Source organism: Sturnus vulgaris, chromosome 16, assembly GCF_052056855.1.
Source record: "Sturnus vulgaris isolate bStuVul1 chromosome 16, bStuVul1.hap1, whole genome shotgun sequence".
NCBI lineage: Eukaryota > Metazoa > Chordata > Aves > Passeriformes > Sturnidae > Sturnus > Sturnus vulgaris.
Genome location: NC_142258.1, coordinates 7,870,892 through 7,883,695, shown reverse-complemented (window position 1 = coordinate 7,883,695; position 12,804 = coordinate 7,870,892). Strand labels below are relative to the sequence as shown.

The 12,804-nt window shown below is 38.0% G+C and overlaps 1 protein-coding gene across 1 annotated transcript in view; it reads left to right on the top strand.

Annotated features, from left to right (window-relative positions):
- The window catches only part of VPS35L (VPS35 endosomal protein sorting factor like), a 48,116-nt gene that overhangs the window by 1,946 nt on the left and 33,366 nt on the right, over window positions 1–12,804 (top strand). Inside the window, exons 2-10 of the mRNA XM_088174403.1 lie at window positions 2,563–2,662; window positions 3,600–3,767; window positions 4,054–4,176; window positions 4,531–4,555; window positions 5,543–5,619; window positions 6,209–6,337; window positions 9,435–9,519; window positions 10,479–10,538; window positions 12,367–12,463. Coding sequence (XP_088030529.1) covers window positions 2,563–2,662; window positions 3,600–3,767; window positions 4,054–4,176; window positions 4,531–4,555; window positions 5,543–5,619; window positions 6,209–6,337; window positions 9,435–9,519; window positions 10,479–10,538; window positions 12,367–12,463 — 864 coding nt within the window. The remainder of the gene's footprint in view (window positions 1–2,562; window positions 2,663–3,599; window positions 3,768–4,053; window positions 4,177–4,530; window positions 4,556–5,542; window positions 5,620–6,208; window positions 6,338–9,434; window positions 9,520–10,478; window positions 10,539–12,366; window positions 12,464–12,804) is intronic.

The following is a 12,804-nucleotide window of genomic DNA, read 5'->3' as shown; positions in this document are numbered from 1 at the left end:
GCTGCCGTGGGACCGCAGCCCGGCGCTGCTGTCGGAGAAACCCGAGGGAACAGATGACATTCATAACACCCCGGCGTTACACTGAGCTACGCGGGGCCGGGCTGGCGGCACGGCTCTGCCGAGGGACTGTGAGCCGGGTGGGACGCGACGGCCGCTGGCCTCCGGTCATTTCCCCTAAAACAAGCAGGAGTTTCCCGAGCGCCGCTGGCCTTCCCCGGTGTGTTGTCATGGAGCGAAGGGCCGGAGCGGGGCAGGAGCGCTCCGCCCGCCGCCCCCGGGCGGGGTCACTGCGGGCCCGCTGTGCCGCCCGCCTCAGCTCCCCGCTGGAGGTGAAGGTCTCGCGTTGGGTATTTAGTGTTACTAGCGCACTGTAGCCTCTGTTAGTTGTCTTTAACGGGCTCTTTAGAAGTATACAGGGGCTACAGACAGAGGCAGAGTCAGCTTCTAGCAACGTGCCTTTACAGGAAGGTGTGTGCACCTGAGGAAGCTGCACTGCGTAGGACATGGAATTACGCAGTCTAATATTTGTTTGGTACAGGAAGGATAAAAGAGGCATTGTTTCTGTAACAGAGAAAAACAGTAGCAAAATAGAGCAACACAGAGCAACAGAGATGCTGAAAAGTTGATTTCTACATAGTACAGCAATGAGGTAACAGCCTAATAAATAGGTCTAGTAACACTGATGCAGAAGTGGCCATGGGGAAATAACCAGACCTTTACCAGAGTAAGATGTTTCCATCATGCTGTTCTCTAATATGGAAGATATTCATGCTATGGGGTTTAGCAGAACTCTAGCTATTTTTAAGCTGTATTAATGCTAAAAAGTTGTTTTGCAGATTTATTGTCTGCATAGTCATCAGTCTGCATATGAGGAAAAAAATAGCACCTGTTGGTGCTAAAGCGTTGTATTAACATAATGTTCAAATCAAGCACGTTTTAAAAATTCAAACAAATGTGTTAAAGTAGTAGTAAGTATATAACATTATTTAAAGCATAGAGCTACAATGCATTTTTATAGTAGCTATGCATAAATATCCAGAGAAATAGTTCTGTTTTTAAGTTTATACTGAGATAATGGTAGGTACAGTCACTATGGGATGTGCCTCATTGTATTACCAATACCAATATCTAGTGTTGTAAAGGGACTCTCTTCCATTTAATATACCTGTCTCCTTTGTGCTCCCTGTGAGCTTTTTGAAGCACTTGCTTTAGGATTAACACTGGCTCTGGGAGAGTGCTGTATGCCTGAAAGCAATCCCAGGAAAAAAAGATGTTTTACCAGGCAGAGAGAAAAAGGTTGATAGGCTGGCAGGTGTTGAAGGTGCAGAGTGGTGGCAATTGCAGTGCTGCTCGTGTGTGGAAGACGTTGAAACCCACTGTTAAAAGAGCACCTGAAGCAGGGGTGTAAACATGCAGGAGGCACAGAGGATAAAACCCCAGCTTGGCCAGAGTATTATTTTTATTTCCTCTCAAAAGTTGGCTGCACTGCTGTAGCCAAGAAAGGAATGCTTAATCTCCTTTCCCTGGAGAGTAAGCAGAACATAATTCCAGAGCAAACTTGATCTTGTCTTCTGTATTAGCTCTGTTACAAGCTGTCGTACCACTTGAATGGCCACATTGTAAAAATGTACTTTTAAAAGACTTCTTTGCAGGGTTTACAACTCTTGTTCACTCCTATGTGTGTATTATTACCACATGCACTTGCCCAGTGTTCTTGCACAAATTGAAGTGCAGTTGATTTTGCACTGGGGATGCTGAGAGAGCTGTCAGCTGTTAAAGAAATGTTGTAATTGTGTAGCCAGAAAGAGTTTGGAAGATTTGCCACCCAGATGCTGATTAACCCATGATGCAAATGTGCAAGAAGAGTCATTGAACAATGGGACAGTAGCAAAAAGAAAAGGAACTGGAAATCAAGAAAACAAATAAAATGTGGATTTCACTGGACTCTTTCTCTTTATCTGCTCTATCTCATGATATGTCAAAGCATCTCCATGAAGTGGCACAACCATAAATTATCTAATCCATAATTCATTATTAAGGAAATATGGAATTATTTTTTGGGTACATGGTATCCATAGAACAGCTGGCTGCTTGGCACTGCTGAAAATCTTCCAAATGAGTTATGTCTTTGAGTAGGAATGGAATTATTTGAAAGTTTGGATTAATTCTTCTGAGAAGGATATGTGTGATGTGGGGGAAATGCTGTTTGCTTTTGTTAGGAGTCTGATTAAAGAATTTTTTGTGTATCCCCCTGATTTTACTCATTCAGCTGAGGCAGTAGTGTGTGCTATAAACATACTCGAGATCACGAATGAAACTGAAAAGAGCGATTAGCAGTTCTGCATGTTTCAAAGACAAAAAGAGTTCAACTAAATAGCTAAAAGAATTTCTCCAGTTTTAGCTTTATGTTATCTCAATAGAGAGAAATTTGGATCTTGATGTTTATTTTTCAATATGTTTTTCGTTGTAAATAAGCATCTGTATAGATGTAGGGTATGCTTCTCTCTTAGTATGTGGTTATTTATATGCATATATACTTTCCCTTCACTCTTACTTTTTAAGGCATGCAAGAGCAAGGAACTATGTGTCAGAATCTGAAATGTGCAAACTGGAATCTGTACCCTTGGATTTTGGTGATTACCATCCACTGAAACCCATTACAGTGAGTTTTTTATGCTTTTGGAAAATTAATCTGAATTGAGACTGTGCTTCTATTTTTACATCTGTTCCTTTAAAATTAAAAGGCTTTGAGGTTGGTGGTGGTACTTGTGAAGTTGCTTTCTGTGTTAGTGGCCTCTTTTAGAGGCATCAAGGTTTGTTCTTTGTGCCCTTTGCAGAAGCTTGCTGGTGCTGTTATGTGTCAGAAACAGTCTCCTGACAATTATAGCACCTCCAACTTGTAGGTTTTCTTGGTTGCATTAAGTGCTGAATAATGGATAAATTTAAAATCAAATTGTTGCATTACAAATGACCTGCATAATTGCTTGATGTAAGGTTTGGTTTTGGGTGAGCTTCCAGTCAGCTGTGTACTTTAAAACATTTATAATTTCTTTGATGTATAAGAAGCTTTTAAAGATGTACAGAAAAAATCCAGCTTCAAAAAGATGAGTTATCCACTAATGAATGATAAATAGGCAGCAGCTTCTGCTCAGGAAGGTTGGTAGGGAGAGAAGACGGTGGCCTGAGGTATGGATTTAATGTTCCAGGCTTGGCTGTCATATGAGAAAAGTGAAGATGAAACTGGCAGAGGAAATTAAATAGCAAGAAGGAATTTGGAGGACAGGAACAAAGCTAATAAAATAGAGGAGGAGTACTAGAAAGATATTCAGAGTGGTTGTTCTTACAATTTTGTAGACCTGGAATTGGAAAAAAAATTTAAAAAAAGGTGGAAATACTACTGAAGAGTGAGTACCTCTAGATTCAGGGAAAAGAAGGAGCTTCAATTTAAATGCTGGTGCTCACTCCAAAGAGTTTGTTTGATGTCTCCTTGCTTTCATTGCAACAGCACAATGTATGTAGCATGTATTTTGATAATTTATTAAAGAAAAGTGAGGGAAGAGAAAGCCTTTTTGTTGAAGAGTTCTGAACTTTTTCTTTAGGTTACTGAATCCAAGACAAAGAAGATGACCCGGAAGGGAAGTACTTCTTCTACCTCCTCCTCTTCCTCTAGTTCCATGATGGACCCTCTGAGCAGTGTGTTGGATGGCACTGATCCCTTGTCATTGTTTGCAGCAGCTGCAGATCCTGTGACTACTGCTTCTCCCACGGTAACTCTGGGGCACTTAACTAAGTAAAATAAAACCGAAACCAAACCAAAACCATTAAGCCAACCCTGAATAAAATGTATTGTCTCACCAGTGAAGAAGTCAGTATGGGAAATAAGCCATATCAATAGAATATCCTTTTTTATTTACCTACTTTTATCTTGTTTACCTTTAAAAAATATTGTTGCTTTTGAAAGGATCAGCCAGCACTTGAAACATTGACATTTATCAGCCTTCTCTTCTTTTTCCAGATCTGTATTTAACTTTTGCATTTGTACTCCTGTCATAGGATGGTGCACGAAGGAAACGGGATAAAGATGAGAGCTCAGCAGTAGGAAGTGACTTTGAGCCATGGTCAAGCAAACGTGGTGAAATCCTTGCTAGATACACAACAACAGAGAAGCTTTCTATTGTAAGTGGTGGCTGCCACAGTTTTTTTTATTTTTACCGGACCTTTAATGGATTTTGGATGTTGCTATTTTATAATTCTTTCATGGGTAAATATTGGTCCTCTAAATTTCAGTTTTAATGTTGTAGAAAACAGAATCACAAGCTCTCACTTGTAAAGATTGTTTTAGAGCTGAGTCCAAGTATTTTGATATTTAGAAGCCATGACTTTGTCTTTTTGTAACAATGCAAATAACTTTGGGTCTTGTGACTACTTCTAAATGATTGGAGGGTTAATTAGCAGTGTAATTACCCTATGCATTCTTGGAATGCTAGTGAGTACGTGTTCTAACAGTCTGGTTTTTCTGCTTCCTCACAGAATCTGTACATGGGATCTGAAAAAGGTGAGCACTTTCTTTGCCAGTAACAGTTTGCTTGAGGCAGGGTGTAGTGACAGGTCAAGAATAGTTAAAATGTGTTTTCCTGCCTCCCTCATTCTGACATCATGGTTCTTGCTTTTTTGTGGATAAGACATCTGGATGTTAGTTTAAAATAATTATTGAAAATAAGGCACCCAACCACGTTGTCTTTTATTCCTGTGGGCTAATGAATTTGTGATTATTTCACTGCACTGACTTCCACTGTAGCTTAAAATTTTCTTCCTTTTAAACTGAGCAGTGATGTTTTGAGGATCATGTTTATCAACTCTTCTGCTAGCTGAAAGGAAAGCAAACAAGTCCTTTGGGAGCTTGTTCAGTTATTCTCTTTACATGAAAGTGAAGTGATTTCAACTGTATGCTGAGTGTTTAAAAAAGAACCAAATGTTAAATATTTTATCATGTTTTCTAGCAAAGAGAATTTGGGCTAAGTACTCATAGCATAGTAAATCAGGATTTTTATATATGAATAAATAGGCAGCATTTCAGCATCTGTAAAAATATAAAATACTTGTTTTGCAATGAGAATGGTCAAACACTGAAACTGGATGTTCAGGCAGAGTGTGACATCTGTATCCTTTGATATTGTTAAATTGACTGGGTATAACCCTGTGCTACTGTTACAACTTCAGAACTGGACTTGCTTTGAGGAGGATAGTTGGACAGAGACCTCCACAGAGCTTTTCTGTCCTTAATTATCCTGTGGTTCTTACTGGTAAAGCTTGAAGGAAAGTCCACTTATACTCAGTTTTGCTTACTTGTCATTGCCTTTGCTCAAAGTGGATGCACTGTGGGTATGTTTAGATGTGTGTCTTCAGGAATAGTCACTAAATGAATCAAACCATTTCTGTCTGAGAAGCTGACTGGTCCAGGCCTGGCTCCTTCAGGTTTGTTTCTCTTTAGAAGTCCCAGTGTTTAAATGCTAAAGAAACTTTAATCTGTAATTCTTTGCAGGAAAAGCCACAACTACTGGTTCAGCAGTTTCTGAAAAAGTGAGGACAAGGTTAGAAGAACTGGATGATCTGGAAGAGGTGAGAAAGTTTTCTGATGAAATTACAGCATCATTATAACAGTGAAAGGAATTCGTGAAATAGAAATATTTTATGAAACCTTTTAAAAAGGTCCTGATTCTGCAAGTGCAGTATTTAGATAAATATGTCCCTCTGTGGGAATTCTTCAGTAATTTTAATCCTTATTGTTACAGGATTTGGGCAGAATCATTTTTTTGTATCACTAGAAATTGTGAATTGAAAATTTACCTGATCTATTGCTATTGATTTACCTTCTTACTGCTGTAAAACTTTGTGGAACTCTGTATTCTTAACGTCTCATAATTCTGGTTGCCCCTGTTGCAGAAGTTGCATATGTCTACCTGAGCTTAATTTAAGCTACAATTATGAGCTTGGTAGAAATACTGAGTACTGAAGTTGTTTCTCAAGCTGCAGTGTTTTGCTATGCAAAGGTGAAATGTTTCATAACCTACTTTCTGAAGACCTGAGGGGAAGCTGTAATAAATTTTGTAGGATTCTCCCCCACAACATGGTGATTTGAGTCTATTATTACAGCACTCTCCTTCCTTCTCTCCTGCTCTTACTAAGTGGTTTTGTATTTTCTTGCCAGGGATCACAGAAAGAGCTGTTGAATTTGACTCAGCAGGATTATATGAACCGAATTGAAGAACTGAACCAGTCTTTAAAGGATGCATGGTCCTCTGATCAGAAAGTAAAAGCTCTGAAAATTGTCATCCAGGTCAGTTTTGTGTTTTTTTTCTATGCAGAACAGAGTTTGGTGATATAACTTGTCCAGTTTCCTTATTGGGGAAAAAAAGGATTTCTGCTGTTTTTCTCTTATTTTCTTTTGTTCTTCTGTGAAAGAATTTCTTCCAGAGTTTTATGATTTCTAACAATTGTTGGATTTCCAGCTTCGTTGTTACCTATTGGTCTTGACTAGGTTATGTGGGATGGAATTCTCAATGTGTCACCAAATGACAGATGTGGAAATTTTACCTGCTTAAGGATAGTTAGAACAAATAGCATGTAGAAATAATCAGCTCTTTGTAGGACATGTTATTTCCTGTCCTCTTCCCCTTCAGCCCCTTGCTCCCTACAAGTAATACCAGAAGAGCTTTTTGAACATCAGCATTTTACCCATCCAAACTTAGTAGGGCAATTAAATAAAGGTATTTAGGACCCTAGCAAGCTACCAAATCAGCTCCAGATTTTTAAAATCGTGTGTGTGAGGTTTGTTTTTGTTTGTTTGTTTGAGAACTCTGCAGTCTTCCTTTGGGTGATTTGGGGTGATGTGCTTTGAGGAGGGCATGGGGAAATAGGACAGTTAAATGCTCTTTTGTTTGGCTTGGCCTTTAAAAAAGGCCAGAGGCAGAGTGCAGCAGAGGACAGATGACATAATGCCATCCTTAAAACTGTAAAACTGATGTAATGCTCACAGTCATCCAGTGGGGTTATATAAAGTCAGGATTTTTTTTTTGGTCATTCTGAATACTCTTGTGAAAACGGCTTGAAGTAATTTCATCTTAAATTGTGGTAAAGACAAAAAAGGAAATGAAACATTAATGAAGTGAGATCAAGCAATTATATGTGACTTAGGGTGACTAATGTACTATTGTAATACTATGAAATCAGCACTATTATTGTTATTTTTTTAAAAAATCCATATATAGGATTGCAAAGTGTGCATATGGTCTTTGGATGAGAAGAAAAGCAGCAGGGATGTACTCTACTTACAGTGCTTTGTGTGTAAATATATATATATGTGTGTGATAATGCAGTGATAATCTATGTATTGATATTTTCATATGTTCTTTTGCAACTGGTTCACAAGCAATTTTGCAATAATACAATTTCTAACATGGGATCCAATGCTTCCTTTTAGGAAAGTGGTACCAAAGTTGAATGTATTTATCTCTGCTAAAGTGTTGTTCACTTAGCACTTAATGCTGCAGATGTTTATCACTAATTGAAATACTGGCTAAGAATGAAATAGGTATTTGTGTAATTAATGAATTTAAAAGTTTCATGAAGGATAATAATTCTCTAGTTATAAAACAGGATAGGGTAGAGCCCTCACTGCACTTTACTTGTTGTGCTTCTTCCTGCAGAGTGCTGTATCCTCTGAAAAAGCTGAGCAGTTCTCTTGGCATCAGGCTGTGGTTATGTACATAGTCTGTCATTGTTATTACAGACTGGTTAGTAATGCAGTAGGAAGAGTGAGTTTGGCTTCTGGTTAGGAGAATTTCTTCAGCAAAAGTGTTCTCATTCACTGGACCAGTTTGCCCAGGGCAGTGGTGGCATCATCATCCTTGGATGGATTTAAAAGATGTGTAGATATGGCACTTGGGGATATTTTTTATTGGTGATCTTGACAGTGATGGATTAAAGGTTGGACTCAACAGTCTCGAAGGTCTTTTCCAACCTAAGCAATTCTATGATTCCTCAAGTGCCTTTTTGCAAGATACTTTACTTGTCAAGATGGAGTATGCTAAGCTGCTTAGAGTAAGCTGAAGTAAGTTGCTTATGTGTGTGAGCTCTAAGAAAAGTGGTAATTAAGTGTTTGTGCTGTGTGTAGGTCCTAAACAGCTACTGAGTTCCCTTTCTTTGGAGGTGACTGACTTAGCACACAGCAGGGAAGATTCTGCTTTAGCTGTAGGGTGTGAATGCTCTCACCTGTCTTTCTTGTGCTCTCTTCAAGATACCCTGATGAATTAAAAAAGGACTAAGTGTGTCCGTGGTTTAAGCATGTTCAAATGTTATCATTTCCTTCTTTAAAAAGAACACTCTTGTGAGGTATTGGATTGCTTCCTGGACTTTTCAAATGTAACAGAAGTTTAAACTTTATTTATTCCACTGAGGTTGAAGAACTGTCTCCTGGTGAAGGAGAGAGAAAGGATGGAGTTCAGAGAAAATATTATCAGTCTTAGAGACCAGAGAAGGCTCAGGGCCAAAGGCCACATTTGGCTTAAACAAGGAAAAGGTGGATTTCTCTCCTCAGACATTCACCTGTTTTCTTTTGGTAGAAACTGTTTTTTTTGTGAGTAACCTTCTGCCAAAGTTTTTGACTCCACTTTAATCTTGGAAAATAGAGTATAGCTTAATTAAATATCTTAGAAATATCTTCATTCCTCAGTGTGTATTTTGAATTCATACAATCAATGGATGTGTTCCTTCCTGGCCTGGATATCCAATGAGAGTAGAACTGCGTGGGTAATACATTTTCAAATGTGACTTTGTACCAGCCATCATTGTAGTCCAAATGCCATGATCAGTTGTGTCCCAGTGGGTGGTGATTGATTGCAGAGTCCTCCCTGGAGCTGACTGTGACTCAGTCTGCTTCCAGAATGTTTGAACTAGTTATGTGAGCTGCAAAAATGCATTGGAAAGCTCATTAACTACACTTCTAAAATTGCTTCTTAATTTAATCTATATTGCATTTTGTGTTTGATATGGATGCTTAGATGGTGAAAAACTGAAGAGCATCCTTACAAAAATGATTTCAGAGAAGAAGTGCCTTTTAATGCTTTATCTGGGAGAGAATTTGTCTTGTCTGAACAAATGCACAGATCTTCATGGTCAGCTGAAACTCTGCATTGTAGATAACTGTATAAAGGAAAACCAGGTCTGTGCAGCTCTGGAATTGGAGAATAACCTGAAAATTACAACAAGCACCATGGTCTGTTATGGTTGGTGTCCTTGTACTTTTGGCTTCATAGTTCATATTGGCCCTTTCCATTTGTGGGTATTCATCCATTGCAGGTTTTCTGGAGTAAAACAAACTTGTGTTGGCTTCTAAAAATGTTTCTTTGCTTTTTCTTTTTTTTTTCTCCTTCTAGTGTTCTAAGCTTCTTTCAGACACAACAGTAATCCAGTTTTATCCAAGTAAATTTGTTTTAATTACAGATATCCTTGATACTTTTGGTAAGTATCTACTGTGCCTGACTTGCTACACAGTTGTTAATATGATTATTTTTTTGTAATGTTAGGAAGCATCAAAGTTATCCAAAAAGGGCTAAAATGACTTAGCTTTAACATGGAATATTTCCAATATAAATGTTTGGACGCCAGTGGTAAACATGGTATATAATTGTAAAAAAATCTCCTAAGAGCAAAGTCTTTAAGATAAAAATATTTAATTCTGTGGTTCTGTGCTCTATGTATTAGTGAATATCTAGAATAAAATGTTAGGAAAAATCATGATCTCTGCATTTTGAAGTTTAAAACACGCCGTCATTATGAAAATATTTTGGACTTTGGCAGCCTTTTGACTCAATATTTCATTATTTTTGTATTTGAAGAATAGAAGTCAGAAAGTTTTCTTTGGCTGAATAGGAACTATGAAATGATCAGTTATTGTTTTTTTTAATATATTTTTTAAACTTGTAAGTGAAATCGTCATCCACTTCATGTGACTCTTTTATTTTTCTGCCATGTTATGGAAAAGATTTACAATGGTATTCAGAGTTGAAGGGGATTTTGGTGCCAGCAGGATATGCTACGACAGAGATCCAATTGTTTTTCAAGGTCGTGCTTCCTCCTTGTGCTCCTTCCTACTTGCTGAAAGATAACATAATGTCCAAACTCAGCAAAGTCAGGACACCAGCTGTCCTTTCCTGGCCTGGGAGAAATCTGACCTGGGTGTTACCTCTGCTCTTAAGGGAGCCAGAGAATGTTTTTGTAGTGTGAGAAGTGCTAAATCACACTGAACATTTCAGCCTCACTAGAGGGCAGCAAAATGTCAGTGTTCTAGGAAGATTTTTCCATCTCATTTCATTGGATGTTGGAATGGGAACTTTTGTACCAACATTTTGTGTTTTACAGTTTGTTAATTTGTTTTGATTTTTTAAAATTATTATTTTTTCTTTTTTTTTTTTAACCAGGGAAACTGGTGTATGAAAGAATTCTGTCAATGTGTGTGGATAACCGAGTCTCTCTGCCAGGTAACTTTGTGCTTGTTTCTGCTGTGCTCCAGAAAAAAAATCATGTCCAACCTTGAGGAAGGTTAAACAGGGCCATTGCTTCTCTATCTCCTACAGAAAAGGTTCTGATTTGAATCTAGTAGCTTTTAGTTTTTAACAGAGTAAAATCCATTGCTTTCAGCTTCCACTATTCACAGTGTTCATGCAAGATTTAATTGTGAAGGATACACCTAAGATATAATAAAGTGTGCTTGTGGCTCTGCTGTAACTAAATGTAAACTGGGTCTTCCTGAGACTTGAAATCACAAATAATGATGTAAGTTCTCTAATACAGAGTTGATTAGGGGGAGAATTAAACAGGAATGGCCAAATTAGTTGAAGGGAAACTTTTTTTTCCTTTCTTGTCTTAGCCTATGCTCTCTTCTGAAAGTACTACAGTTCAGTAGCTTAAAGTTAGTGGTAGAAATGTAACAAAGTTGGGAGTCTTAATTTTTGGTAAATAGATGTTTTTGTTGCTACACTGGAAGCTTGATAGTTTTGCTGTAATAAAAGAAGAATTTTGGAAGTAGCAGCAAGCTGCTGCTAGAATAATCTTTCTAACCTGGGCCCTTTTTCTTTTTTCAGTGGAAGTTCCAACACAATGTAAAAATCTAATTTGACATTGCAGGTGAAAGAACCTCTTTAGCAAGGCATTGAAACATTCCATGGAAAACACAGGCATTTCCTTGCAATTTGGAGTTCATTAAGTGCACATCCTTGCAAGGTGAAACATTCTGTATTTGGCAGTACTATTAGTTTGCAGTTAAATCCATAGGATTGGAGCTGTAAACTTGAAACCAACAAATAGTGACATTTGAAATGAACCTAGGGAAAATAGTTAAGGTAAAGTTGGTTGTTGCAGATCTGACAAAGTGCTCTTACAAACATGGATGAAGGCAGGCAGTTCCCATAGCACGTCACAATTTTTGAGCAGTTCCTTCAGCTGTGGAGAGCTGAGCTCCTGCTGTAGCTGTACAGCTGCCAGAGGCATTGCTGCTGGGAACTTCCCAAACTGCTCTAAAAGTGGAAGGGAGAAGGAAAATCTGTGCTGTGCTGACTGTGCATGTGAACTTTTGGGGATTTCAGGCCAAAGTCTGAGCTTGTCCCTTGGGAACCAAGTGAAACCAAGCTCAATGAGAACTCCTGAATTCCTAGATGAGAAAGATACCGAGTGAGTGCAGGAAGTTCTAACATGTGGCTTCTCTCCTGTTGGAAGTTGGAAACTTTTCTGGAGCTTCTCACATTCTGGAGGCAGGAGTGGGAGAGCACTGGTGTTTTAAAAGGTTTCACAAGGAGTAAGAGGATGTGTTCAATGCTCAGTGTACAGAGACAAGGTTTCTGTCCATTTCCTGTTCAGTATTTTCTACTTCTTGGAATAGTATTACTGGAAATTGATATTAGCCCTTTAAAATAAACAATTTGAATGCTTACATCTCTTTTGTATGTTCTCTAGTCATTACAGATTTATATACATGTGCTTATTACAGATTCTCTTTATTTCTTTTTTTTGGAATTTCTGATTTTGGAAGAGCAGAGCCAGAGGTTGAATTTCTCAGTAGCAGCTCTGAGATGAGCTGCAAGTGCTTGAATTCAGGTTCTGAAATATTTTTTGCTACAAGATTGTTCCCTTTTCTTGTTATGTATTCAGCTCTGCTGCCCAAGAGAGCTGATAAGCAAATGCATTGCCTGGTTTATTATTGTGCACTTAATTTCTTGAGGAATGGAAAAAGAATACAGTTTTAAACCTAACATGAAAAGTAACTTGTTTCCAGAAAGAATGTAACTATTTCTGGGTTGGTTTTTTTCCCAGATAACTTTTCTCCAGAGAGTGTCAACGATACAGCTAAAGAAACTTGCTTAAACTGGTTTTTCAAGATTGCTTCAATCAGAGAACTCATTCCCAGATTGTATCCTTGTCAAATGAGACCTTCAGAGTGTGTCTGCAAGTTTTTTTGTAGATTTTTCAAAAGTGAACATTTTTTTTTCAATAAAACCCACAGGATCTGATGTTTAGAATGGTTTTGTTTTATTTGTTTCAGGCTGTATGTTTTGAATGTACTTTTTGAGTCATGTTTCATACTAAACTGAATGCTTAATTATTGGCTCTGGCCTGTTTGGCAATGACGAAGTAAAGATGATGTATGAAAAATTTTGAAATGAAATATTTTAGATAAATTGTAAAAATCAGCCAAATGTAGTGACATTAATTACAGAAGGCCTTAAAATAGTTGGTCAATATCCATTTGGT